This window comes from Protomyctophum bolini, assembly GCF_963924005.1.
Source record: "Protomyctophum bolini genome assembly, chromosome: 13".
NCBI lineage: Eukaryota > Metazoa > Chordata > Actinopteri > Myctophiformes > Myctophidae > Protomyctophum > Protomyctophum bolini.
Window position 1 is genome coordinate 10,071,749 of NC_137874.1, and position 27,242 is coordinate 10,098,990.

At 43.3% G+C, this 27,242-nt stretch overlaps 2 protein-coding genes across 2 annotated transcripts; one reads left to right on the forward strand and one right to left on the reverse strand.

Annotated features, from left to right (window-relative positions):
* Window positions 1-1,861: 1,861 nt before the first annotated feature.
* Window positions 1,862-26,764, reverse strand: LOC308327511 (uncharacterized protein; the record flags this gene model as incomplete). Its single annotated transcript, XM_080781033.1, has 21 exons — window positions 1,862-2,018; window positions 2,493-2,628; window positions 2,986-3,168; window positions 3,407-3,621; window positions 3,799-3,893; window positions 4,000-4,126; window positions 5,919-5,998; window positions 6,251-6,478; window positions 11,264-11,554; window positions 12,864-13,808; window positions 17,220-17,294; window positions 21,031-21,155; window positions 21,688-21,870; window positions 22,212-22,426; window positions 23,045-23,139; window positions 23,523-23,646; window positions 24,059-24,230; window positions 24,883-25,037; window positions 25,823-25,926; window positions 26,180-26,362; window positions 26,555-26,764. The coding sequence occupies 21 exons, from the start codon at window positions 26,762-26,764 to the stop codon at window positions 1,934-1,936; spliced, it is 4,026 nt and encodes a 1,341-aa protein (XP_080637159.1). The 3' UTR covers window positions 1,862-1,933.
* slc22a21 (solute carrier family 22 member 21) lies at window positions 11,205-20,050 on the forward strand (the record flags this gene model as incomplete). Its single annotated transcript, XM_080780293.1, has 9 exons — window positions 11,205-11,612; window positions 12,282-12,385; window positions 14,583-14,737; window positions 14,845-15,016; window positions 15,859-15,985; window positions 17,164-17,261; window positions 18,298-18,512; window positions 19,268-19,450; window positions 19,911-20,050. The coding sequence occupies 9 exons, from the start codon at window positions 11,205-11,207 to the stop codon at window positions 20,048-20,050; spliced, it is 1,602 nt and encodes a 533-aa protein (XP_080636419.1).
* Window positions 26,765-27,242: the final 478 nt, after the last annotated feature.

The following is a 27,242-nucleotide window of genomic DNA, read 5'->3' on the forward strand; positions in this document are numbered from 1 at the left end:
TGAAATTACCATTCAGTATCGATCTTATAGGTCGGACCAACAGGTGTACACATATTGATATTTGACATGAATATCATATCAATATGTTTTTAAAAACATGAACAGATAGATACATACAATAAAAGTATACAGCTGCATTCATACACAGATACCTACCTACCAGTGCTACCACCCACTCACCCACCAACCACCACACCACACTTTATATCACTACAATTCAGTCCAGTGCAGTCCAGTCAATTTAGAAGCATAAACAAAACAAGTTGTATCAAGATGTCCTTATAAGTGATAGAAGGGTGTAGTGGATCTAAAGCAGGGGTGTCCAAAGTGTGGCCCGCGGCCCTGGGATAAATGTAATACGGCCCACAGCCGGGCCGTATGACATTTTTACTTTTTTTTTAATATATATTTTTTATCCCGTGATTTTGTAACCCATTTTTCACCCTTATCTAATGTGATCCTGGGCTCTACACACCCTCCACCAACCTGGGGAGAGCAACGGACTTCAACTCATGCTTCCTTCATGCCTGAGTGTCCACGTTGCTCCTTTACACCCGACAGGGGCGTGGAAGGAAGTAAGGAACACGTTATTCCAACCAGTTACTTTCCCCTCCATCAGGCCAGGGGGAGGCATTCAAGCTTTTTAACCTGGGCATTTCCCAGAATATAATTTGTCAGTGTTCCTTATTCCTTCTTCCTTGTATTATTATTTTTACGTTGCTCGTCTGGTTACATTTGGTAATGTGACATATGGCTGAAAAAAGGCTGAGAGACACTTTTTGTTCACAGCACACACCCGACAAAAGACCATTGATATGAAATATTGATGATGATATGATGAGTTCAATAGAATTGTTTAAATGCAATGCACATGTATGTGACTTTGTTATAGACTAGTCCGACGCTACATTATGTGACTTTGTTATAGACTAGTATGTCACTACATTATGTCAGGAGATATAGTAAGGTTGGCCCTTGGGTGTTTTAATATTTTCTAATATGGCCCCCTTTGAAAAAGGTTTGGACACCCCTGATCTAAAGGATAGAGGAAGACTATAGCTGTTTCCATCAAATGGAGCTTTGTAACAGAATGACCTACTGTACGTCCAACAACCTCTGTAAAGATTTGTGGGTCAACAAAGTTTAAAAGTAAGGATATTGCAGGTGTCTAAGCGATGTAGCGGCATTGGAATTCAGCCACTAAACTGTCGGCTATTATAGTGCATATGCAGTAGCTTATAGAGCAGGGGTTTTCTACCGGTGGTCCGTGGATCACCGGTGGTCCCTGTGTATGCATTCAGTAATGTAGGAAAGTGAAGAGAAACAGCTAGCACACTAAATTACCTGGTGACCTATGATGACGTGTCGATGTTGGCAAATTATTTCATTGGACGTAGTAACCTACCGTGAAACACTTTTAAAAATCTTTCCAAAATCTTGTCAAAAATCATGTAGTGTATCTGTATCTAACTAACTAACTAAAGATCTGCGTGTGTCTAGTGGACAATGGCTGTTTTAAAATTCTGATTACTATGCTATATATATTATACACCGTACAAAAATATAAACAATGAATGTCAGTCAAATTCTCTATTCTAACCTAACTCTAAAATGTTACAACAAATAATGTAAAAATATTACAAGAAATGCAAAAGCAGAAACAGTGCCATACATGTGTGTGTAATATATATGTTACAATTTGAATCAGAAGCTGTCAATATTCTGAAAGATCCAATCCAAACAAGTGCATGAGGATGTTTGAAAACGGAACTGCTTTGCTTTCATCCTTACACGGACACAAGCCAAGACAAAATATAAACGACCCTTTTTGCAAATATACACACAACTTAGATACAATCTGTAATTGGTATGTGGAGGACAGGAGGAGTAAAGTCAAGTAGTGTAGATTTGGCAACAATTCACAAGAGTCTGCTCAGAATTTCACCTCACGTGGCAGAGTTATGTCAACTCTTTCTTCCTTTACCAAATAATTGTCCTTCTTCTCCCTCCTGCACAACCTGTAACAATACAGATGAGGTAAAAATGATGTGTCAAATATTATGCTCCAATTGTCAAAAGGCCAAACCTGTTATTGGAGATATATGCTTAAAAGACCCATTTTCAATCATATGAACACAATAATCGTTGCTAATTCTCATAATAGGCGATGTAGCTTGTTATTATTTATTGATAATGATAATAATTAATAATATTGTGTTTACCCAGACAGTGCTGGTTTGCAGGTATCAATACACTTTTAGACCCACTAACACTGATTTATATATATATATATATATATTTATTTATTTTTTAAATAGTTGAAACATGGAGATAAATGGTTTCTGCCCCCTATTATTGGTATAAAAAGGGCATTTGTAACGGCAGAAGGCAGCAGACTGCAACATATAGCTTTAAGCAGACATCATTTCTCAAGTTCATGTGCATGAATGAAGTAGGCTACATTGAAATAACTTTGGGGGATTTGACCTTACCCATGACATTTCTGCATCTGCTCCGGTGTTTCTGGAAGGTCCTTATTGAGGGTCTCAGGAAGGAAGAGGTTAACCACAGATGAGCTGATAGTGAGACTTCCCATGAGAATGTACGGTAGATACTTACTGTAGGCGCCTGTGAACACACAAAACATTCCCTGATTTAGCTTTAAGATGACCTAACTACACCATTTGTTGCAATAAGTGGTTAAATCTAACTATTCTACTTTGACGTGAGTGTTCCTATAACTGAATGACAGTTTGATAGTTGAATGTAATTTAAACCATTGGCCCAATCATGAAAAAGTTTCAACACCCCGGTTATACACACACATGACAAGTCTCAGCCAATCATAATGGCCTGTTTAATTGTTCAATGAGGTGGTATGATTAATATATGAGCAGTGTGAGTATACGCAGCCTGGTAGGTATACCTCTTAAGTGAATGCATCCAGTACAAGTCTCATGTGTTATAGTAGACTACAATACATACCCAAATAGACGATGAAAGGAGCTGTGATGCTGCCAATGCGGGCAGCTGAAGAACAAATGCCAATGCCCATGTTCCTGAGCACGGTGGGGTAGAGCTCAGCTGTGTAGATGTACACTGTGCTGAAGGCCACGGTGAAGCCAAACTTCCCAATCATTTCTATAGCCACAGCTAATTCACGAAGGCCTGCATGGGGAGAGATTTGACACCCATAATTTGAAGGTATTATTGACGAAGGTAAAAGTCACACAGATTAGGAGCGTGTAAATATGTAGGTAGGCAACTTGTGGACAGGGGAAAGCAGTAAAAAAAAACATTGTTCTCTGGCATGGCCATCATTCAGATAAAAAACTTGAATCGATGCTTTTGTAAGATTAGGTGATGTAGGTTTCATGTACGTAGGCTAACACAAAATAATACTTACTGTCGGGGACAACTTCAATAAGCAGGAGTAACGCTCCTCCAGTGGTGAGGAATGTTGACAGCAGTATTCTCCGTGGATATTTCTTCAAAAACCAGGTAGCTGCAATATAAGCAGGCACCTCAATGGCGGCTGATAAGAAGCAATTTAAGAAGGGGTCTCCGCTTAGATTAGAAGTGTTCAAACTGAGTCCAAAATAGCCAATGTTTATTGCCAGCCTTGAGAATAAAAACAAATATTCAAACGTTAACTGCATAGTTGTTTGTTGATACATTTTACATTGTTTTACCAAGAAATCCATTAACATTTTGCATAATATAATGTTTTAATGAACATTAATCTTTAAAAAGGCAGATATTTGAATATATGTGAATGTTAAACCTGGAAGGACTCACCATAAAGTCAAACACAACAGTGTGATGCATCTTATGTTGCTGGATTTCAGAATATCAAGTAAGGTGTATTTTGTTGGTGGCAGACAAACCTCATGCTGTAAAGTAAATTCAAAGACATCATTTCACAGGATTTAGTGTCTTCATTGAAAAAGAAGCTAAGATTGCATATACTCCTCCACTAACAAGCATAATGGACCTTACGTCTGCCTCTTTAAAGATGACCAGAGGTGCTTCAACCTTGTTTATCCTGGCTGCATACCTCAGCATGGCGTCAGCCTCCCTTGTTCTGCCCTGAGTGAACAGCCACCGAGGAGACTCTGGAAGCAACCTGCACAAACAATAGGTGTTACTAGGTGTTGATTTCATCAGCTGTAACAGGTGTTCCCAAACATTAGTAACTCAAGGCCCACCTGCTGTGTCAAGATTTTGCATTGCATTGTAATATGACATCAGCTTGTGTATATCGAGTCGACTATTTTGATAGTTTCTGACATTCTGGGGGAGATTTTTGGAAGTTTGGGAAATATTTAGCCTATGACATGCTCAAAATAGGAATGCCAAAAATGTGTAAAAATCTGGTATTGATATTTTTCATTTACTTAAGATTCCACTCAAATATCTAAATTGGGCAATATTTGTTCCCAGCTGCCACCACTTCCCTTTCCAACAATAGCCTATGCCTTTGAATTAGTCATTGAGTTTGATTGACTCTTGAGATGAGTTGATCACTTCCAGTATGCCTTTAGTCAGCATCTCTCATAGATCCCTACAGATAACATAATGAGGACCTTACCACCACAATGGGATGTAAGCCACAGACAACAAGGAGATAATGATTAGAAGAGTCCTCCATGCCCTCATGCCAAATGCAATCCCGGGTAGCACCATGTACCCAATGCAGTAGAAGAGAAAGGACCCCAGTGTTGAAAATAGCACACGCATAGAACTACTCAGCAGCTCTGTCCCTGTGGAAGACAATATAATCAACACTGCATGATAAGGAAGGACAGGACATGTTTGTCATATAGCACAAGAACATAGTCAGTGAACAAAGAGATTAGATGGGATATTTTGATGATCCCTGAGACTGAATGATGACTGTACTTACCAAGTACATATCCAGAGATGTATAGGGATATCTGAGAGGCTCCAATAATCAAATAGATGACACAGAACATCATCCACGAGTAGGAGAAGGCCAGAACCAGGCCAAAAAAACACTGAGATCCAATTGACAAGAAGAGAATCTTTTTCCTCCCAAACCTACATGGAACAGAAATAATTGTTCTCAAACGGACAGCTAAGCCAAGGTTAAACATTTGTATTCAATATTTTAGACTCAAATAATCGACATGTCTGATGTCAGTTGGTCTAAATGTCAATGTATTCCAGTCCTTTTGTATCTGATGCCATTTTGTCACCATGATGCTGTAAGGGTTCCCAAATAGGGGTTCATGCAAATAACCCACAAATAGCCATAGTCTCTGGCTGCAGCGAAGGCTACAATACCAGATCTACACAGCGATGCCATCTTTAAGCATTTGATCCACTTTGCCCTGTTCTGTAATGCAAATCCATTACATAACAGTAGATGGAGCTGTTGTCATGGACAAAGATCTTTCCTGTTTGTACCAAAAGAGATCATACAGACTGTTATGTTCTTTGCGTCAAATGAATATTTTCTTGAATCACCACTCCAATACATTTTAAAAGCGCCTCATGCAACGTAATATACATTGGCTTCCTGCACCCAGAATAGTGTCTGAGGTGGAAAACACTATACAGTCACATACAGTCATAACTGCAGTAATACAATAAGGGGCGCTATATACAGCTTTTCGTCACAACACGTGTCACATTTGCCATTGACAATGATTAGAGAATTTACGTCTGAACAAATCAGCTTTTTGTGGCAACACAAACATTAAATGCCATTGACAATGAAGGGATAATTTACGTCATATGTGTATATATACACGAGCAAATGGATTTTTCTAAACAAAACAAAAGTGCAAATGAATTCATGAGGAAGTATATTCTTTTTTTTATTGGATGATGTACGATGATTAAGAGCGCCCGGGCCCTCACTTCACGCGGGTGTGATTTTTATATAGGCCTACCTGTCAGACAGTTGTCCAGAGATTAAGGACCCAAACAGGTAGCCCACATAGAGAGCTGAGGTCGCAAAGGGAACCATCCACTGATTGTCACAAACAAGGTCCCACTGTTAGGAGACATCATCATTCTATAATTAACACAAACAAGGACAATGATACGGACACACGCACGCACGCACGCACGCACCCACGCACGCACGCACGCACGCACGCACGCACGCACGCACGCACGCACGCACGCACGCACGCACACACACACACACACACACACACACACACACACACACACACACACACACACACACACACACACACACACACACACACACACACACCTCTGTGACTATGGTGGACTGGTAGACGTCTTGGCTGTAGCTCCATCCGTCTACACAGCTCTCCTGTCTCAGTTCAGTGAGGTTCACGTCCCGACCGGGGATGTAGCCCAGAGCAGACAGGTTCCTGACCTCATCCAGTCTGTAGCGGTGGCATCGGCTCTGCTCCTCCTGTCCGTTCACCACCTCTATGGGAATGATGGCCTTCCTCCATGCCGCACTCAGGTTGGCCTCAGGAATGAAACAGTGGTGTTTTGGAGTGGCTGCGACAAATACGATATATAAACCATTGAGTCCGTTGGCCACGAAGACAGTATTTAGAAGGAAAAACATCCTCCAGAAATAAGGGCCAGTCTGCCCCAGGAAGGCTGTGGCTTCATCGTATTCACCCATTTGCTACGAAAAAGAAAAGCTCTTGGATGAAAAAATTAAAAACTCAAGCAAGAAAATCCCAACAAACCTCTGTAATCCTTCCAAACTTGGTAGATCGCTGAGAACCTTCCAGATGTAGTACGACACAGGGTAAGAGGCGTGGGGTCAGTGGGTCCCCCTGTGGGTCCCAGTCACAAATTAAGGATCTCCTGAATTCAGTCGAGCGACTCGAGCCCCCTGTCAAGCCTTGATGGTGTACTGCTGTTCCATGCAGTAAGAGGGAAGAACTCCAATTCCACATTCACCTTATTGTTGTCCACTGCCGGGCAAAGTTATTAATATTAAGTTATATCAGAAGTGAGAGAACTCAGCTCATTGTACCAATTTAACCAAAGTACAGTGCAAGTAATGAGGGAACTGATCAAAGGCTCAGTAGTGGCCACACCATCTGGCCCATACACCCCACCCCCTGTAGGCTTTTCTCCTTGCAACCACTGCAGTGTTTTTTCTAAACATTCCTTGCGTTTAAGAACTCTTGAGTCTGCACTCTTAACTTTCTTTAGTAAGACAGACTATTTTAAGCCATTTAACTTTTTAGAAGAAATGCTCACCTCAAAGGTTGGTGACAGATCGTTGGACAACAAATGTTCCAAAAGGGGATCTCTGATAACAAAATGAAAGAAAACAGTCCCGCACACTGCCTGGAAGTTGATAAAATGTTGCTCTTTAAAGAGCAACTTGTGTGGGATCATTTATTATCAGCGATCCCGCCTTTGAAGCTATCATGGATGATTGTGTTTTTATCTTGTTATTGGCAATTATGCAAACAAGATAAGCTCACTTTTGACTAAGGTCCGGTATTATTGCTCTTGCTTTGCTATTGGAGACACTGGGGAGACACCAGCTGAGGACAGGACCCCTGGCCTACTGTATAGGCCTATAAGAGAAATCCACCTCCAATGATGAGAAATGATAATAGCATTCTCTTCCTAGCTGCAATATGTACCGTACATATTGCAGCTAGGTCACCGTGACCATGCAGGGACCTCAATGGCGGCTGATAAGAAGCAGTTACTAGCCTACTAATAATAAAAATAAATAAATATATAAAAATGAATAACTTCCTGGTCTGTGATCAGGAAGCTCAAAGCTAAATGCACTTACCATAAAAACAGATTATCAGTGATTCATTTTATGTTGCAGAATACTAGGCCTACATAATATTTATGGCCATGAAAACACCCTCCCCTGCACGACATCATAGGGCAAGGGCCGGCGTCTCCCTCGGCCAGCAGCCAGCACAGGTGTGGCTGGTCTCAATCAGCCCAGCTGCTCCACAATCACCATCAACAGAACGCTGCCAATATAAGCTGCTGAGAGCCGGCGCCCGACGGTCCCTGGCACGTTTGGCTACTTAACACTTTGAGCGTAACAGAACATCGACGGCCTCCCATCAGCAGGATGACCCGTTTCCTTCGCTCCTTCTCTGCCGTCTGGCTGTCGATGTGACGGCTTTTTTTGCCTTTATTGACAGATGTACAGTAGGTAGACAGGAATCGTGGAGAGAGATGGGGGAAGACACACAGCATAGTTCTTTGGGATTTGGGACTCGAACCCGCGACACACTGATGGATGATGGATGATGGCTTACCAGCCAAGGTGCCTGGACCGCTAAGCCGGCCCAGGCCAATATGAATAATGAATGTAAAATACAGGCCAGTGATGTTTGTATGGTTCATTCTCCATGCTCACGTTGTGTAAGGGCTTTTCTGAGCTCATGCCATAATGCAGTGTACCGGTTACACTGGCTCAGGACGTCCTGTCTGTTCACCGCCTGACGTGACCAAAGCCTGGTGGGCGAGGTTAGTAGGCTACTAGGTCAAGCAGATAAAGGTAATAATAATTCATAACCACCTCTGTGGGAATGCTGGCCTTCCTCCATGCCGCACACTCGGGTTGACCTCAGGAATGAAACGTTGGCGTTCTGGAGGTGCTCCGACAGATATATAATAACTAATAACTATTAAACTAATATAACTAATTGAATCCAATCATTCAGAAAGAAAATAAGTCTTCGTTGCCTTCTCCCATTCGTTATAAAAATAAAAGCTATACTGGGGGGGGAAAGACAAACACAGCGTCCAAGCTACAGTATATGACACAAGCTGGCAGTGCCTGGGTCAGCACACAGCAGGTATCCCTGTGGGACGGAGTCAGATCTGAGGGGGATGGCAGTGGAGGTGTGAGGCAAGTAGGCAACGCATTTCATTAGAATTGAGAGAAGTGAAAGAAATAATCAAAGGCTCAGCAGTGGCCAAACCATCTGGCCAATGCAGCCCGCAACCTGCAGGTTTTTCTCCTTGCCATTGCCATCGCAGAGTTCTTTTCTTCGAAAAGAACATTCTTCGCATTTAAGTATGCCAAAGACTTGCACGTGCCTGTACTCTTAACTTTCCTAAGTGGCTTAGACTCTATTCAGGCTATTTAAGCTATTGAACCACACACACAAGTGCATGCAAAGTGCAGCTGAAACAAAATAGGAAGCCATTCTGTATATCTACACCATTAGCAAAGCCTAAAATTTTTGAACGCCCCACACTTTCTCAAATGCAAGTAGGCTTGAAATGATACAGTACATCAGTACTTCATTGTTTTTGCTCAAATGTTCTTCTTTTTTTACACGGTAAGAAGGGAATGAAAAGGATATAACTGTGCATACACACATGCACAAACAACTCACAGCATTTTACATCTGTGCGCATGTAGGCCAGCAGCCTTGCTGGGTCTGCTGGTTGCTATGTATTTAAATCAAAGTAATTTATAACTTTGCACTATTGAGCCAGCCAACCCTTTTTCTCTCTGCCAGTGTTGTGTGTGTAAAGCCCCGACTCCATGTTATGGGAGAGAAGGGGCATGTGTGTGAGCGTGAAGTCCAACACGTGCGAAGCGTGGGGTTCAACATTGGTGAACTTTTACCGGGCGCCAGCCAATAGGAAAGACGTGCCGCCGCCATTAACCACACTTGGCAACCATTTCACTATAGTAGTTTTCTTTCAGTGTGAACCAACACAACCTATGTCAAACAAACTACACACCGGAAAACAAGACAAAAAAAGAACAACAATACAAAACTGAAGTATAACCAATGTATTGATTGATTGATTGATTGATTAACAGTTTACAGTTGGGGGGTGGGGTCTTTTCCGGTGATAAGCTTAGACTTTTTACAGGGACGAGTTAAATTGCAGCCACCTGGCTGTAGGTGGTCTTTTAGAGCGGATAAGGAGTCACACTTTTATATGACTGTTGGTAAGACATTATTCCACATTCTGGTGGCGTAGCGGTCGAACTTATTTCACCCCATTTTTGTGCCGAAACTGGAATGAACAGACCAGGGGTTAGGTGAGTTCTGGGGCCTAGTAGTAATCTGACCTGTTTGTTTTGAGACGTCTGCAGTCAAAAACAGAACAGTATGCAGCATTACAGATGAACAAGACGTCCTGGGTTAGGTGAGTTCTGGGTGGTAAGGCCTAGGGAGAGAGAGAGAGAGAGAGAGAGAGAGAGAGAGAGAGAGAGAGAGAGAGAGAGAGAGAGAGAGAGAGAGAGAGAGAGAGAGAGAGAGAGAGAGAGAGATAGAGAGCTCCAAAGAGAAGACAGACTATACCCACTGCACACAAAACGAGGTAGAAACTGAGCTACACTTCCTATAACCGTCTGCCCACTGTACCAAGACATCAGAGACATTCCCATGGATTATAATCAATGAGAGTTTGAAAACATCACTCCAATCTGTTGGGTGAAGTACAACAATACACTGTTTACAGTACACCCCACTGTTTACAGCAAATATGACCTCTTTACATAGAAATACTATATACTGTAAACAGAGCAACTAACTTTAATTCAATTACATTTTAATAAATTGCTGCTACTTGCTGTAAATGTTTTTAAGTGAATGCAAAAACATTGAAATACTATGCTGTCAACTTTCAAAAGTATAAAGCTAAACTACATGGATGTATAACTATCTGACAGAAATGCACTTATATTTGTATAGTTTCACAAGATAGTATTAGTCAAAGTGTTAATCTAACTAATTTTATTCCAATTTATATTCAATATGTATTTGTAAATTGTTTTACCTTGATTGTTTTGTTCCATGCACTTTTGCTTTGGCAATGTAAACATGTTTTCTCATGCCAATAAAGCTCCTTTGATTTGAATTGAGAGAGAGAGAGAGAGAGAGAGAGAGAGAGAGAGAGAGAGACCCCATTGTTAATAGGCCATGCAGGGATCATTGTGAGACAACAACACACAGTTTTGCTGTCATTATAGGACATTTGTCATCATGCAGTCCCCATGGGGTAGACTAGCCTGCCAGCTGAGACCTGAGTCCTCGCTGTTCTAAACGACCCCTCTCCCCTATCTATAAAACACACTCGAATTACCACTAGCCCACCCCCACTGTGTGTATGTGTGTGTGTGACTGTGTGTACATGTGTGACTGTGTGTGTGTGTGTGTGTGTGTGTGTGTGTGTGCTCTGTTGTACCTTTTAAGAGAGTTCAAGTTATAGTAGCCTACAATATGACTGATTATGATGACTTAACAACGTTTCTCGGTGAATGGGGACCGTTTCAGCAGACCGTGTTCTTTCTATTGTGCATGAGCATCATTCCAAACGGCTTTTCGGGTCTGTCCATTGTGTTCCTCGGCGACACGCCGGCGCACAGTTGCCTGATTCCCGAAAACGCCAACCTCACGGACGCATGGAGAAACAGCAGTATTCCCCTGGAAGAAAGCGTCAGCAGCGGGGGTGTTACCGCCATTGCGCTCAGCAGGTGCTCCAGATATAAACTAGATGTGATCAAAAGTTTGTCGGAGCGAGGGTTTGTCCCGGGCATTGATGTCAACCTGTCCAGCATCCAGCGGGAGGGCTGCTTGGACGGATGGGAGTATGACCGCAGCACCTATATCTCCACTATCGTATCAGAGGTAGGCCTATAGTGTGTGTAGTCACAGTGTGTGTGTGTGTGTGTGTGTGTGTGTGTGCGAGCGTGCGTGTGTGTGTGTGTGTGTATGCGTGCCCGTGCGTGCGTGCGTTTGATTGATTTATTGATTGAAGTATTTATTAACAGTATGCTGAATACAGTAGTAGGTACATTTCAATCACAACTCAATATAGTCTGGCAGTGGGGTTGTGGAGTGGGAAAATTTGGTATTTAGTATTTTTTACGGGGGCCAGTTTCGAATTGCAGCCGTCCATATAAGGTCACCTTTGAGAGCAGTTTGGAAGTAGTCAAGGGATTCGCATGTCTTAATGGCCTGTTGGTAGGGCGTTCCACATTTTGGTGGCATATAGCAGAGAAATTAATTTAGTCCCTTGTAAGTTGTAAAGGGAAAGGGACACACTAAAGGTGTGTGCGTGTGAGCCTTTGCTGTAGTCTCCATGTCTCTCTCTCTCCATGCTCTTTAGTAAATAGAAGATACTAAAGATAGGTTGCCATTTTCATCCAACCACGAGAGAGAGAGAACACATTCATCATCTTCAAATGTACAGTGTCCCAGTTCCAATTTAGTCTGCAAATTATTGTTTTCATCTCTTCCCATTTCACTTGTTTATCCTTGCATCGTGTACCAGTTCTCTCTTCTGTGTCTTTACAGTGGGATCTGGTGTGTGACGACAAATGGAAGAACCCACTGACCTCTTCCCTGTTCTTCTGCGGAGTGCTCATGGGCTCCTTCATATCAGGACAGGTATCAGACAGGTGATCAGTGTCATACAGTTACAAGCATTAGTGTATCCGTTTCCGGGGGGGTTATATTAATGCCATCTACATTCGATCAGCACACACCTGATCACATCTTTTGTTTTTAGGGGGGTTATATTAATGCCATCTACATTCAATCAGCACACACCTGATCACATCTTTTGTTTTTAGGGGGGTTATATTAATGCCATCTACATTCGATCAGCACACACCTGATCACATCTTTTGTTTTTAGGGGGGTTATATTAATGCCATCTACATTCGATCAGCACACACCTGATCACATCTTTTGTTTTTAGGGGGGTTATATTAATGCCATCTACATTCGATCAGCACACACCTGATCACATCTTTTGTTTTTAGGGGGGTTATACCAGTAAGACGCGCAAACGCGGGAAGTGAACGCAGCTCTGTCTGTCTGTCTGTGTGTGTGTCTGTCCCGCCCCAATCAATATCCCCTCCCTGAGCAGTTGGCCTCCGAGGCCATGCGCTCCACGCGGGGGTCCGTGGCCGCCGCCCAGAGCTCGTACATGTCCCGGCCGCGGTGCTCGCCGTGCGAGGTCATCATGTGCCTGTAGACGCACGGGTGGCGCCGCGCCTGCCGCGTCAGGCCCGCCAGGAAGGAGGCGTGGTGCTGCGGCGAGACGCCCGCCAGGTGGCCCACCACCACGTCGTCCACGTGGATGGAGGCGTCGAGGGTCAGCGAGGCCCGGTGGATCTTCTCCAGCACGTCCCGGGACATCACGTACCCGCTGCCCGACGTGTACTCGGGGAAGTGCGACCACGGGTACGCCTGTTCGGACAGGTAGTACTTGCTGTTGGCGTCCCGGAAGGGCCCGGTCCGGCTGTACACGTGGCCCACCCACAGGTCCCTCTGGGCCGCGCCCGCCAGGTAGTCCGCCAGGTTGGGCGTGTGGACCAGCACGTCGTCGTCGTCGGCCGTCATGAAGAAGCGGGCGTGGCCGCAGCGCGTGCTCGCCCAGCGGAGCTGCATGAGCACCTTCAGCGTCAGGTTGCGGAACGAGTCGGCGAAGTCCTGCTGGACGAGGTCGCCGTGGAGGCCGTCCTCGCGCTCCAGCGCGTCCTGGACGTCCCGCTGGACCCGCTGGCCGTCGGGCATCATGGGCGCTCCCAGGGCGAACAGCACCTTGACCGTGACGCCCTTGGCGTGCCGGAGGTAAGCCTCGTTGCCCCACGTGTCCCTGATGGCCTGCCGCCGGTCGGCGTTCCGCGGGGCGCTCTTGACGAAGACGAGGAGGTGGACGTCCTGTCCGGAACACTTGTCGGGGTGATCCAGGACGTAGTTGAAGTTGCCGAAGCGCAGAGCCTCCTGCCGCGTGACGGTGAAGGCCTTCCTGAGGAAGGAGAGGTCCACCGGAGCGTTCCGGACCACCGGGGCATGGAGGGACTTGGCGCCAGCCTGCCGCCAGCGCCAGGTGATCACCTGGCTCATGGGTGGTCATTGCCATCTGCCTCGAACAGTTCGGTTGAGAGGGAGTGAGGGGTGCAAAGATAAACAGCAGCGACTATAATGATCACTGTTTTATGACGTCTCTGTGGACTCTGTGGACACCACTGCATCACAACCTTCCTATACCGTGTGGCCGCGGAGGGTAGGTAAGCCTTTCCAACAGAAATTGGCCATGTTCACTCATTTTCATGCAGGCTCGCAGACCTCCATTGTAAGAAACGGCTATAACGTTAGCGGACGCTTTCGCCAGAAAACTCTGAACCTCGGATGGGTGACCCTAAACCACAGACAGTGCTCGCAGTTTCAGAGAAAACGGAGAGGGAAAAATCCTATTTTAAACGGGACTCGATGGGATGCGTGCACACATGCACGTTTCCTGGTGCTGGGGGTATGCAAGGCGTTTGCCAGTGTTAAAAGTAGATTATCAGCAAAACCGTTTCATATTTGATATAAAGCTTTATCTCCAAGAGTTGTCGTAGTCGGCATATAACTGGTGTGTAGAGGGAAAATGTGAGATTTCTCGTATAGTTGGCATAGAAAGAATAATTTCAGCCTGTAGGGTGAATTCCTCACCACAGACTGTTTCCTGTTTCCTCCAGAGGATAGTTTAGGTATAGCCACTATAGGCAGCATACCCTGCTCTGTCACACATCACATAACTCCATTTGGGTCCAAAATATTACATGAATTAATTAACTCTCTAATTAATTCTCTCCTCCTCAGGTTCGGGAGGAAAATAGTGCTGTTTGCTACCATGGCGGTCCAGACGGTGTTCACTTTCATCCAGGTGTTTTCCCCGTCCTGGCCCGTGTTCTGTGCCATGTTCTTTGTCGTTGGGATGGGACAGATCTCTAATTATGTGGCTGCTTTCGTCCTAGGTATTTTCCGTTTGCCTATATAGGGATTTTCTGAACTACGGGGGTTATTTATGAAGCCCAATTCCTTCATTGTAGTAAATAGTCCCCCGTGTCATTCTCTCTCAAAGGAACGGAGATATTCAGCCCCGCCGTACGCACCGTCTACTCCACTCTGGGCGTGTGTGTGTTCTTCGCCGTGGGCTACATGCTGCTGCCATTGTTGGCCTTCTTCATCAGAGACTGGAGAAGACTTCTTCTGGCTACCACCACGCCTGGCCTTATCTGTGTGCCTTTCTGGTGGTAAGGAAAACATTTTATATTTTCACTGCATAACATTATCCACCGTGACGGCTTTTTTTTTGCAACCTCTGCTGTGATTAAGGGTGCAAAATGTCACAAAGTAAGTAAATAAAAGAGACTGAATATGACTGATGGCAAGTTAACTTGCCATCAGTCATATTCAGTCTCTTTTATTTACATGAACTCTCCCTCTGCAGTCTGCACTATATTGAACATTTTTATTGTTAATAACCCCTTGAGATAATAATAATAATAATAACTAACTAATTGCCAAAAGCCTAGGTGAACAAATTGAGTCTCTTCAGTGCAGACTTGAAAGAGTCCAATGTAGGAGTCTGGCGAATCTCCAAGGGGAAGAACTGCAGCATCACTCCCAATCTTCCGCCGTAGTCTGAAAAGCCACCTCCATCATGGCCCATAGCACTTACCCTACACCCTTAGATAGCATTTCTGTAGACTTAGATAGCATTTGATACAGACTTATAGCCTGTTATGTAGACAGCACTATAATTGCATTGTATGTAGTCATAGCACGTCAAAGTACATATGTATAGCATAGAATAGTATATAGTTTATATATGTATAGTTTCATTATATTGATATTCCACTGTTACGTTCTTAGCTTACGCATGTTTAATGATGAATGCTTTTTATGTGATGTATTCCCATGCTTTTTTGTTCTTGCTTAATGTAAATCGCTCTGGATTAAGAGCGTCTGCTAAATGCCTAAATTGTAAATTGTAGTCCCTGAGGAGGTCTGTGTGGGGCACCATGGTTCATGGAGGGATTTGTAGGTGAGATGAACCATGGTAACACGTCCACTGTGTTCCACGACGAGGCAGGTTCATCCCAGAGTCTCCTCGGTGGCTGATCTCTCAGGGGAGAATAGAGGAGGCTGAGGCCATACTGAGAGAGGCTGCTAAACAGAACCACGTGGAGGCTCCGCGGGTCATCTTTAGTACACAGCAGGTGAGTTACTTTTTGGTTCTAATGTCAGCTGCATATAATGAATGATAATTAGAATGGCCCTAATCATTTGCTCAGAATATTTTCAGGTTATTGGCCCAGTTTGCATTACACACACACACACACACACACACACACACACACACACACACACACACACACACACACACACACACACACACACACACACACACACACACACACACACACACACACACACACACACACACACACACACACACTCAAATATATTAGTAGCATGGATGGATAGATGGACAAACAGATAGATAGATAGATGGATAGATAGATCTAACAGATATTATTAATCAAATCTGTCTCAAATGAAATACATATTTTTGCAACCGTTCAACATACTTGGAGTACTAGGTGGGTGAGTTTATGCTAGTAACACAATTCACAGAATCACAGAAATACACTCCAAATCTACATCCTGAAACTGCAGTTCTGATGATTAGAAGACTATCAAAAAGCTAGATAACTGGGAAAATGATTTCCCCCAAACTAAAGACAAATTGTTTTTGTTTTTTATCGTACATTTTTATACACACAGTAAACATTGATATAGACGGAATTTTCTACATCACTCTCGGCCTTACAGTGTGGTTCATTTCATGATTCTGAATCCTGGAGTTCATGAGAATAAAAATAGGAGGATCTTAAAGGGGCAATTGGAGCTGAATGTCTGGGCCTCTGGGGTCACTGTTCAGTGGCATGGAAACATTCATATCCGAGTCCACTTCGATTGGGATGGCAGCTCAGAGAACAGTGCCAACACTCATTAGCAACAGTCATTGCACTGTAATTAGCACAGGTTGCCAGTTTGTATTGACTGTATTGTTTCCAGGTGCTTTTATGAAACCTAACAAGTGGTAAAGGGTAATTTAGGAAGTGAACGCCCCGGTGGGATGGAATGTCTTGTCAGTGAACCCATTCTGGGCGGGAACCCCTTTTGGTGTTAGCATTATGTTATGCTTTAGCTATTGAAAAATAGCAGATCTACAAGTTCATACGAGCGAAGAACGGCTGTCATAGAAACAGAGCTTTCTCAGAAAACTGTCAGGATGTAGAAGACATTTTTTAGAATCTGATCTCAGCTCAGAATGGGTTAAGATTGATGTCCAACACGAGACTATTGTTACATAATCTGTGCCGTCCGGTAGACAGACCTGAAGCCTGCGAAGAGTGAGCCCCACAACATCTGCGATCTGCTGCGTACTCGAAACATCCGCTGGGCCTCCATCACGCTGTGGATGGTCTGGTGAGTTCCTGTTATGCCGGTGACCTCCCTCATCTAGTGGAGTGACACAGTGCAACACATACACATTCCAATCTCCAACATGCATCACCTCCAGCTGAGCCATTGAACAACAAACAGCGATCAATCCGAACCGAAGTGGACATTATTAAACCCAAGTGGACGGCACAGCATGCTGGTCGTCTTCCACATCTGCCGCCTGCGAGCATGAATCTATAAAAAAAAACATGGGTTAGTTCAATTAAAAAACAATGTACTATAAATTCTCCCCCTTCTGTTTATCTATTAGGAAAATAAGTTTAAATAACTAACTAGAGAACGTCAAGTAATGACTAGTCTGTCTGGAGAGATGACACAATTTGCGGTTCAGAATTCAGAAAGAACAAAGTCACACTAATTGGCACGGTGGAAATGCCACCATTAGACCTATCTCAGGTAGAAATAAATATATATCTTGTGTTCTGTGTACCCAGTTTAGGGGAAATAACCCATAACTCCCCACATTAACTTCTTCAAAACACACGCCCTTCGAAACTTCTACGCAGTCCAAATCCCACAAACTTTGGTATGATATGAGTATGTTAATGAGACTCAGAACAGCCTCACAGGCTTTTGCTAGTCAATACTGTTCTGCTATAAAATGTGGGACCTACAGTATTTTACAAAAGCTGATATAGATAATGAACACATTATCCAATCAACCCCCAAATCTTTTGGATATTGCAGAGCAGGGACGTGCACACATAGACATCAAAGGGGGCTTCCAGCCCCTGCCCTTCTAGCCGTCTGTAAAACAACTGCCTTTTTCAGACCACGAATGCAGCATTTACTATGGTGAAAGAAATGCAAATGCCACTCCTTACCATGCCATTCCGGAAGGCAGCATTCAGTAGAATTGCTTTTTTTCTCCTGAACGCTTTCACAGTATTTTGCGTTGAACAAATTTGTAACTTTATTCTTTCCCCTAAAGGATTCCACATGTCACGACTCACGACAGGCAAACCATAGGTGTTTAATTGCATCTTTATTTCCTCCCCAGGAATGTTCTGTCTATTGCCTACTTTGCACTGTCTCTAAACACCTCCAACCTTCATGGCAGTGCCCACTTTAACTGTTTCCTGTCGGCTGCGATTGAGTTGCCAGCCTATGCCATGTCATGGCTCATGTTTCGCTGCTGTCCCAGAAGACTGTCTCTGTTCTCCACCCTCTTCCTGGGAGGGGTGGTGCTGCTTTTCGTACACGTCATTCCATCAAGTAAGAGGCGCGCCAATGTCTTTTCTCCTCTCCTTTATTTGGTATCCAAGAAACAGAGCTTAATGTTCTGTATGGGTTGGAATTGGTGTTGTTTTTGGCAGCAAAAAAATTGATTTTAGTTTTAGTCATAGTCTCGTCAAAGGTTTTCATTTAGTTTCAGTCACATTTTAGTCACCTGGAATGTTTTAGTGCTAGTCCAGTTTCAGTCGACTAAATATCATAAGATTTTAGTCGGTTAAATCTACAGTTGATTTGGTCGACTAAAATGTATTTTGGCGGGCCATGGTGCCGTCGAAATGACTGATTTCACACACGTCGCGCTGCGACGCGTTGTGAGCTTGTAGATCAGCTAATTTCAGCATGCAACCAAGTGTAAAATGACTTATACTGGATCTCTTGTCCACTTGTCCATTTTAGTCTAGTTTTTATTTGTTGACAAAATTGTCAATACATTTAGTCTTAAGTTTCAGTCATCATGGCTTAGTCTTCATTTAGTTTCCATTTAGCTTTCGTCGGTGAAAAAAGGTAGTCGACGAATGGCGGTTAGTGTTGTCACTGTCAGTATGAAAGCGTCTGTACAGTTAACCCATTTTGCTGTTGAAAAATAGCAGATCTACAAGCTCATAGCACGCCACCGAGTGGCGCGCTACGAGCTTGTAGGTCTGCTATTTTTGAAAACTGTCAGGATGTAGAAGACATTTTTAGAATCTGATCTCAGGCTGCATTCTAAACAGCTCAATGTGTTTGTTTCTCAGACTTGAACTCCGTAGCCATTGCCCTGGAGATGATGGGGAAGTTCGGCGTGACTGCAGCGTTTGCCATTATCTACGCCTACTCAGCCGAGCTGTACCCCACCGTGCTGAGGAACACTGCCATAGGTGCATGCTCCATGGCCTCCAGAGTAGGCAGCATCTCTGCACCATACTTTATTTACTTGCGTAAGGACAATTATTTGTGTGCATGCGCGCGCGTGTGTGTGTGTGCGTGTGTAGAGAGAGAGATCTTTTTCCCTCCCCTTCTTTCATTTGCATATAAAACATTACACATTTTAGTAAGGCATTTCAATCCCCCATTGATCCAAACAGCACTACCAAAAGCTTGTAGGAACCTGCATGGTCATAATCTTCCAGAAAATAAACATCGACCAGATTAAACCACTTTGCTTTTCAGAAGACCATGGTTTGTTTCGTGACCAACAATCTAGATGCCTTTAAGTTGTTGATGTGCAAAGCTGTGCTCTTAATTCTTAATTCAAAGCCGTTCACTTGAACCTTCACTTGAACCTTTTTATAAAGCCTTATTTTGGCATGCGTTTTATTGTGTTAAATTATGGTGCAAGTGAGTACACATTTCACACCCAAGCTGTTTTGTTTCACTCCCCTCTTTCTTTTTCCACAGGAAGCTATTCCGTTTCACTGCCTTACATCCTCATAGGGAGTCTCACAGCTGTGTCTGGGTTGCTAAGCCTCCTGCTCCCCGAGACCTACGGAATGCCTCTCCCCGACACCATCGCTCACATGCAGCGCTTCCCCGGGTGAGGCGTATTTCTCTGTCACGTCGTGTATTATAGTACTGACAGTGATGATTGGAAGATACAGTATACCTAGTGTGGAAATAGGGTAAAAAGCGCTTTGAAAAATAGATAGTTTATTTTGATCTGAACGACAATATTATTTTTTTTATTTTCAGGTGCTCTACACCCAAGTTATTGTTTCAAATACATGTGACACTACACGCTAAATAACAGAATTAGCCTTACATTCTGAACACGCGTGTAAGAACTTGACCTATTGACAATTACATGTTTGTGTAAAGAACATGTACACACATCCACTTCCTTCAGATGCAGGTGGGTTGGACAGTGACAAATGAAGCAATCATGAACAAAAGAATCATGAACAAAATTCCTTAGTAGTAATGATCCATTTTCTCTCTCAGGTGTTGTAAAAAAAAACTTTACAAACTCCCTCAGACTACAGGAGAAGAAGAAGGCCTCGATGAGACATTGTGAAAGCAAGAGCTCTTCTGCGATACATTCAATTTAGACTCAGCCTAGACTTCATAATCTTACTGTATGTGTTTTGGTAAATTGGTACGTGTCTTTTTTATATATTTTTTCCTTTTAAATGAATGATTGACACATTTCAACAAATACTAGTAAAATAATTGTATGTTTGAAAAATAAATATAAACACAATTTACAAAAATTAAAATTTAGAACTTTGTTGTAGATGGGGCACAGATGGGGTTTCATCCTCTGCAATGACGAAACATGCACAATTTATCCTGGCAAAGAAAAGGCATAGGATTAGTGTTAATAAATGCAGATAAACACTAAAGCCATATATTAAACTTTGTTTGCAAAATCTGCTGATGCACAAGCTTGTAGATCTTGTATTCTTGCTATTTTTGAACATTTAGTTGGGGAAAAATGTTGCCCAAACATATCTGTCCAATCTTTATCTCCAAGATCACGACTAGTAATTCTCGGAGGAGCATATATATACCTCTCTCTCACATGCATCTGCTGGATAGTTTCAGGCAGAGGTTGACCGAAGGTCTCTGGGAGGAAGAGAGTGGCCAGGGCTGACAGAAGAGCCAGAGAACCCAGCAATATATATGGTAGATACTTGTAGTATGTACCTGCACATGGAGAAGAGCACATTTTAATGACCTTATACTATAGGTTAGACTGCGTGTATATGCAGCATGTGCAATTTGTGCATGGGAGTGCACAAGGGTTGAAGTCAGGCGAAACCAAATTAATTAGCCTAACTAATTATTGCATATAGTTTGACTTGGTGGTATGGTTCTACTTTTTGGGATGTTCCCTGCACCAGGACTACACGAGTTACCACACATATACATTTTATACGGACCCAGCCCACAACAGCCGTGCTAATCGGGCTCAGCCCTATTGGCATGATAGGTTGTGCGTGGGTCTGGTGAGTGGGAGAATGGGGTTCAATCCCCACTACCTGTGTATCACCACATCTGCACCATCGGCGATGGTGTGTGAATGGGTGAATGTAATGCACTTTGTAAAGCAATTTGGATAAAGGCGCGATAGAAATAGAGACCACAGTTTTCTGTGCCAGTAAGTTGTAAAACCAAGTAATTACTCTTTGACAGAGTAGAAGTTGACATTGCAGATATAATATAGGCAGAAACATACTCAGTTCCATGGCATAAGGAGCAAGGATACTGCCCACTCTGGAAACCATGGCACACGTGCCAACAGCGGTGTTTCTGATGACTGTTGGGTACAGCTCTCCGGTGTAGGCAAACATCAGGGCTGTACTGGTGGAAATGCACAATTTACCCAGCATCTCCAGTGTTATGGACAGGACAGGTAGGCCTATAAGCAAACAAGAATAGAAGAGAATAAAGTAGAATAGATGCATGTACTGTATATATCTATTTACTGTAGATATGTTGTATGGGTGTATGTATTTATACATGTATATATTTGTGTACGTAATATACGTATGTGCATGTAAGCGCTTCACCGTACTGAATGTTCAGTACAGAATATCCAAAATGTATAATAGCAGAATAGCAGAACACACAAACACGCACACTTTTTTACTGCCATTGGTATTATTTGGCATTTTCAGGCAACGTCAGACATGCGCCAGTTTCCTATGATAAATTCCCTATATGTTCTAAGACACACAAAAAAAAAAAAAAAACAGCCACCTTGTGGCACCAGCTGAATGCAGTAAAGCATTACTCCCCCGAGGACCATGTTGACTGCCACAGACAGCCGCCTGGGAAGACACATGAGCGCCAGCCAGCCGGAGACGTATGCCGGCACCTCCACGGCCGCCGAGATGAAACAGTTGACAAAGCGGTCACCGTGAAGACTGGACGTGTTCAGGGACAGGCCAAAGTAGCCACTGCTCAGAGCGAACCTGGGAAGGACACACACACGGCAACAGTCTCTGTCACAGCGGTATAGAAGTACTGATCAATAATGTATTGACAGATGGATGGATGGATGATGGGCAGATTGATAATAGATGCATGCACGGGATGAATATGGATGTCAAACCTTCATCCCCACAATGTGCACATGTGTGCACATTGTGCACATATTCGCACAGGCAAAAGCCACCATTCAATATTATGTTAGTTCTGGATAGGCCTACAGCTGACCACCCAAAGCTTCTCCAGTCAAAGAGAGGGTTGTGTATATATTTCACATGTTTACTGGTTTATTTGGTCACAGGAGTGTGCATTGAGTGAGGGCTCGGGTCTGTGGACTGAATGAGGGCTTATATAAGGACACACCCGGACTGTCATTGGCCAATGAGTTAAGTGATGATGGCAAACACCTGTTGGTCATTGTATGCAGAGCACAGTCTCTAGTCTCTACTCTATGATGCAGAGAGTGAGAAGTGAGAACTGTCCACCAGAGGCTGCCATTTAGACAGCATGGAGAAAATTAATAACTTTTGGTACCTTGAATGCAAAGGAAGCACATAGATATATGTGATATGGTGACTCTGCCATACAACCTGTGGACTCACCACACTAGGAAGAGTATGAGTGTTGTGTTTCTGGTTTCGGTCAACCTTAGCAGGTCTAGAACGCTGTGGTGCTCCTCTGGGTTTGGTATGTCACACTGCAGGACACAAAGCATTGGCCTCCTCAATCTCCATCAGTTCAGTATACATTCTTCCTCCATGCTATGTCAGTGTCTACGCCAACGGCTGTCATTGAAGACACATTTGAAGTCAATTATAATGGTCATTCTCTATTTCTGAACATAATGTTAGATGTAAGCAGGGCCATTTATACTGTATATTAGGCTTGCACTACAAAACCTCTGTGCACAATCTTTTTTAGGAGGTTTTTTGGTGAAACCTCTGGTAGCTACATGGTCATTATCATTACAGCATCTGTTATGATCTTATGAATGTGATTCCCAGTGTAGGGGCCAGAAAATATGCCAGTGAAGAATATTACAAGTAAATGAAATTGAAAAGGTTAAACAGTATGACTTACATAACCCTCAAGGATGACCCGTGGAGCCTCTACGTTGTTCTTCCTAGCAGCTTCTCTCAGTATGGCCTCAGCCTCCTCTATTCTTCCCTGAGAGATCAGCCACCGAGGAGACTCTGGGATGAACCTGCCTCGCAGGTAGGAGAGAGATAAGGTCGTTATGGAACACAGTAGAGTTCACACTCAGCAGTCAGAAGGGTTTTAAAAACATGAAACCGTTGTATGTGGGGTTTTTGAAATTAATAGCCGAGGCTAATTTACGTCCCTGGTTAGGCCTTTCTATCTTTCTATAGCCTACAAATATCAACTGGTTAAAAAATAATCCAATTACAATAAGCATGCAAGAAGCTCTAATCTAAACAAATACAAAAGTAATACAATTCCCAAATTATAGTCATGAAAGCAATGCCGTTAACCCTTTCAAAATCTGTAATACAGTGAGAATAGTGATAACATTAAGTTCCCAATATTATGAGTAAAAAGACAAAATCTGGCTCAGTTGTGATATGGTTCTTCAATCTACAATGACGGCAATTCACCACCAGAGGGGGAGGTAGACCAGGCCAGGCAGAGATAAAGCCAACAGAAGATACTTCCAGTCCCTTGTGAAATAAGCAAAGAGAGGCAGCATCATGTAGCCGACAGCAAAGAACAGACACACTCCCAGAGACACATACAGGACGCGAACATTGCCTGTCAAGATCTCAGTACCTGGAGGGAAGCAGAGGGAGAGCAATGCACCAAAATAAAACACGTTTATCGGCTAGCTATAGACCAATGGTTATCAACCTTTTCAGGCTGAGACCCCCCAAAATAGTTGAGGCATTACAGTTGAGGCATTACATTTTCTTCCACGGTCAGATAAATATTGTCAAAATAGCTGATTGTGAGCTTGTACTTTCTTATATAGTTTGACAATTTGACCGAGACCAGTTTTTATAGTATAGTTTGTTGATTACTTTTGATGCAACATGGACTTTTTTCTTTTCTTTCTTACTGTTTTTTAGGTTTTAAAAATGACCTCTGGGGACCCCCCAAAATCATGTGGGAGTCCCGACACTCTCAGGTTGAGAACCACTGGGCTAGACCTCCGCTGTTCCACAGATTTCTATAAACCTAGACACTGTATTTTGCAATAATATTGATATGTACAGTTACAGTATGTATAATTATATCATTTCATTGCATTCCTGATGCTGGAGTCGCAGGACGAAAATAGCAGATTCACAAACTACCGTGCCGTGTTGCGAGCATGGGGATCAGTTATTGTCAGTGTGTGACTCCGTTGTACGTCAGAGTATAAATCAGGCTTGAACTCACCATCCACTCTCAATATGTGAGTATAGTTGTTACCTATACATACCTAAGACAAAAGCAGCCACATAGTTGGAGATCTGGCCCAAACCAACGATGAAGAAGAGGATAGAGAATGCCGTCCATGAAGGAGAGAAGATTTGGACGAAGGTAAAAAGTGTCTGGACTGCCATGGTTGCAAACAGAACTGGCTTTCTTCCAAACCTTAAAAAAAAAGAAGGAAAAACAAGAGAGACAAAATTAGGCAATATGTATCTTGTTTGTCTTTCCCATTGCAATTTACAATTTACATGTTAGACATTTTGCTGATGCACTTATCAAGGCCAACTTAAAGAATGCACGAACAGAGTTAATAGCTGGAACCTTGGTCAACACATTTCATTGTAAATGGTATAACGTAAATAGAGTGCAAGGAAAAAGAACAAACAAAGCTCTATACAGAAGGCAGGTGAGGTAAACATTAGAATCTGTGGCTGACAAGCTGCATACAACATGTTGTAACATTATGTGCACAAATAGCCAACAACATCTGGATAATTGAATCAAAAGAGGCCTTTGAACGATACAAAAAGAGTTGTCGTTCTACTAGACTATAGGTTCACCCAAGATACAGATTAAAAAATATATATTATTAATAGGCCAGCCAATGCCATATGTGTATCTGGATAAAGGGAAACTATATGATTGGTGGATTATAAACGGGATAGACCAACGATAACACAGAAGTCACTGAAGGTCAAAGGGTACTAACTAGTCACACATTTCACAATCCCATGACTTTCTTCTTATATGAATCTCACACAGAGAGAGTATTTCTTAACACTTTTTTTTGGATTACTTCCACTTCACTACATTTCAAAGACAAATCATTTCATACTGTTGACTGTTGAATTCTATAGGAAGGCTGTGAAGCCTGAAGAGACAGAGCATCAGTCAATCATATGCCATGTGTTTCAAAATACCTGTCCAGAGAGGATCCGCACAAATACCTGTCTGAGAGCTGTCCAGAGAAGAAGGATCCGCACAAAACTCCCAGGAAATACACAGAGGAGGTGAACGGTTGCTTCCACTGGTCACTGCAGACCAGGTCGAACTGCAGGTAGAGAGCTTATATGTAAAGAAAGATTGACACTTCCGGGTCCACCTCTGGTTAAAAAAAAAAAAAAAAAGTACTGTAGGCGCACACGACGCGACGCATGAACACTGACGGATACACACACACACACACACACACACACACACACACACACACACACACACACACACACACACACACACACACACACACACACACACACACACACACACACACACACACACACACACACACACACACACACACTGACCTCTGTGACTATGGTGGACTGGTAGACGTCTTGGCTGTAGCTCCATCCGTCTACACAGCTCTCCTGTCTCAGTTCAGTGAGGTTCACGTCCCAACCGGGGATGTAGCCCAGAGCAGACAGGTTCCTGACCTCATCCAGTCTGTAGCGGTGGCATCGGCTCTGCTCCTCCTGTCCGTTTACCACCTCGTCAAATATAAATGCATTTCTTACATAGTCCGTTGCTCTCCCCAGGTTGGCAGAGGGAGCGTACATTATTAGACAATTGATGACACCGAGTGAAAAGAATGGGTTATAAAAAAATCATGGGATAAAAATACAATTTAAAACACAAGGAAACATCTTAAAGAACAACACAGTGACGTTATAGGCACTCACCTCTACTGGGATGATGGCCGTGCGCCACTCTGCAGTCAGGTTGACATCTGGAACCAAGCAGTGGTGGCGGGGGGTGTCGGCCAGGAAGATGACCGAGAAGGCACTGAAGCCATTGGGAATGGTGCTGGTGCAGAGAAGGAAGAACACCGTCTGCTGGAAGCGTCCCCACTGTCCAAGGAATGCCGTGCTCTCCTCGTAGTCCCTCATCATAGCCAATAAAGGCCCTGCAGGACCCAGAGAATCAAGGTTCAAGAAAGGAGAATCTCCTCCTCCTCCTCCACTGTCCATTAAGGCCTCCTCATAATCACTCATAGTCCCAGGCCCCGTGCAGGAATGTCCGTTTCTTCCGTCACCGTCCGACAACAATACCTAACGTCTTCCTGGTTTAATGTCTTACGCCTCCTCAAAGTACTTCTACTGTATAGACTTTGGTCTATGATCTGTTGTCCATTACTACTGCCAGAGATAAAGATAGAGCCATTCAAAAATCCAGTTGTATACTCAAACCGTAATAATCAAAGGAAACACTCAAGGCATGCAGGCATATTTGAGTGAGTTTTTATAACAATAATTTACAATAAAATTATCTGTACAGATAGATTCACAGTGAGTTAGTGAGTGAGTGAGTGAGTGAGTGAGTGAGTGAGTGAGTGAGTGACTGACTGACTGATTGACTGATTGACTGAAA